The sequence below is a fragment of the Pelophylax lessonae genome (assembly GCF_965119305.1).
Source record: "Pelophylax lessonae genome assembly, chromosome: 11".
In the NCBI taxonomy this organism is placed as follows: domain Eukaryota; kingdom Metazoa; phylum Chordata; class Amphibia; order Anura; family Ranidae; genus Pelophylax; species Pelophylax lessonae.
The window spans coordinates 18,909,930-18,912,266 of record NC_138778.1 but is presented as its reverse complement, the minus strand read 5'-3'; the positions used below and the strand labels follow the sequence as shown (position 1 = coordinate 18,912,266).

The following is a 2,337-nucleotide window of genomic DNA, read 5'->3' as shown; positions in this document are numbered from 1 at the left end:
CATGGCATGCTTAGATAGCACCATACAGTGCATGCCTACATAGTACCATACAGTGCATGCCTACATAGCACCATACAGTGCATGGCATGCTTAGATAGCACCATACAGTGCATGCCTACATAGTACCATACAGTGCATGCCTACATAGTACCATACAGTGCGTGCCTACATAGTACCATACAGTGCATGCCTACATAGCACCATACAGTGCATGCCTACATAGTACCATACATTGCATGCCTACATAGCACCATACAGTGCATGTCTACATAGCACCATACAGTGCATGCCTACATAGTACCATACATTGCATGCCTACATAGCACCATACAGTGCATGCCTACATAGTACCATACAGTGCATGCCTACATAGTACCATACATTGCATGCCTACATAGCACCATACAGTGCATGCCTACATAGTACCATACAGTGCATGCCTACATAGTACCATACAGTGCATGCCTACATAGCACCATACAGTGCATGGCATGCTTAGATAGCACCATACAGTGCATGCCTACATAGTACCATACAGTGCATGCCTACATAGCACCATACAGTGCATGGCATGCTTAGATAGCACCATACAGTGCATGCCTACATAGTACCATACAGTGCATGCCTACATAGTACCATACAGTGCGTGCCTACATAGTACCATACAGTGCATGCCTACATAGCACCATACAGTGCATGCCTACATAGTACCATACATTGCATGCCTACATAGCACCATACAGTGCATGTCTACATAGCACCATACAGTGCATGCCTACATAGTACCATACATTGCATGCCTACATAGCACCATACAGTGCATGCCTACATAGCACCATACAGTGCATGCCTACATAGTACCATACATTGCATGTCTACATAGTACCATATACAGTGCATGCCTACATAGCACCATACAGTGCATGCCTCCATAGTACCATACAGTGCATGCCTGCTGTTTCTTACAGCGGATCCTTAATAATAAATACTCAGCCCAGGTGCCGTTCAGAGAATGCTTTTCATTTTCCTAATGAATGCCAAGTGTCCTCCGATTGGACCCACCACTCCACCTCGTTCAAGTAAGAACACTTTGCAGCTTTCATTAAAATAATCCCTGGTGATCCTGCCATGCAGGTCCTTGATTAGAGACTTTTTGTTATGGGGTGACAACACTCTCCTAATTGTGTTTCTGTGTTGTCACCCTGTCACATGCAACCCCTGATGGAGACTACAAGCAGTTTTGCAAGCACATTGCACAGGCATGGTCCGCGGTTGTCACCTTCAGGATGCCGGTCCAGAGCAAGGGTGTGCAGCTGCCAATGGAGCAAGTGCATGTGGACAAGAAGTGGCTAGAAGAGGCCAGAGGATATCAGCAACAACGAGATGGAAAAAGGATAATGAAAAAAGGGAAAGCATTTTATGTAAAAGCCATGTCATGCATTTATGATACGCAGTGCAGAGAGCAAGCTAAAGTCCTCCAATTGGGGTATACACACCATAAGGATCTGGGTCATATCTTTAGTGTCCATAGAACACCATTGTGAATAATGTGACCCCTTGCCAGTCCCTTTCCTGTGCATTAAAATAATAAATACATTCCCACAAAAAGACACAAAACTATGAAACTGCTTGCAAAATATGTCATATTATTACTTAATTGATAAAGATTAAGAATTTGGTGATCTGTGATTGGACGGTCCCTCCTCCTCCTGGTTTTGGGATTCTGACTGGAGAAGCCGGCTGCTTAGAAGAGAGAACCGTATCTCGCATACATAGGGGATGCATGGGCTGGTTTCTGATGTAGTCCATAACTGACAGCGCTGTGTCTGACATGTCTATGCGTCGGTCCGTTCAGGTTCTGCAACCTTTTTACCCCAAAAAAGACAAGAAAAGTCCGGCAGCAAATGGTGGATTCTTAGCTGCCAAATTCCGGCTACCTCTTCACTTCCTTATCAGTAAGGCGTAACGACCTTTCATGCACTTGTTGGCGTAGTGACCTTTATCGCCACACTACAAAACCCAAAGGAAGACATATTAAAATAAAGCTCTAGTGCCCATTATGAGAGGTTCCAACTATCTCTGTGTCGATTTCCCAGGTCTGTACACCTGCTGTTCCCATTATGAGGAGTTCCCACCATCCCTGTGCTGAGTTCCTGAGTCTGTACACCTGCTGTGCCCATTATGAGGGGTTACCACCATCCCTGTGCTGAGTTCCAGGGTTTGTACACCTGCTGTGCCCATTATGAGGAGTTCCCACCATCCCTGTGCTGAGTTCCTGGGTCTGTACACCTGCTGTGCCCATTATGAGGGCTTCCCACCATCCCTGTGCTGAGTTCC

General features: G+C 45.7%; 1 protein-coding gene across 2 annotated transcripts in view; it reads right to left on the bottom strand.

The window, feature by feature from the left end:
• Nucleotides 1-1,667: 1,667 nt before the first annotated feature.
• The window catches only part of CPSF4L (cleavage and polyadenylation specific factor 4 like), an 88,682-nt gene continuing 88,012 nt past the window's right edge, over nucleotides 1,668-2,337 (bottom strand). For both annotated transcript variants that reach the window (XM_082272322.1, XM_082272321.1), the window contains one exon: nucleotides 1,668-2,010. In XM_082272322.1, coding sequence (XP_082128448.1) covers nucleotides 1,942-2,010 — 69 coding nt within the window. In that variant the 3' untranslated portion in view covers nucleotides 1,668-1,941. The remainder of the gene's footprint in view (nucleotides 2,011-2,337) is intronic.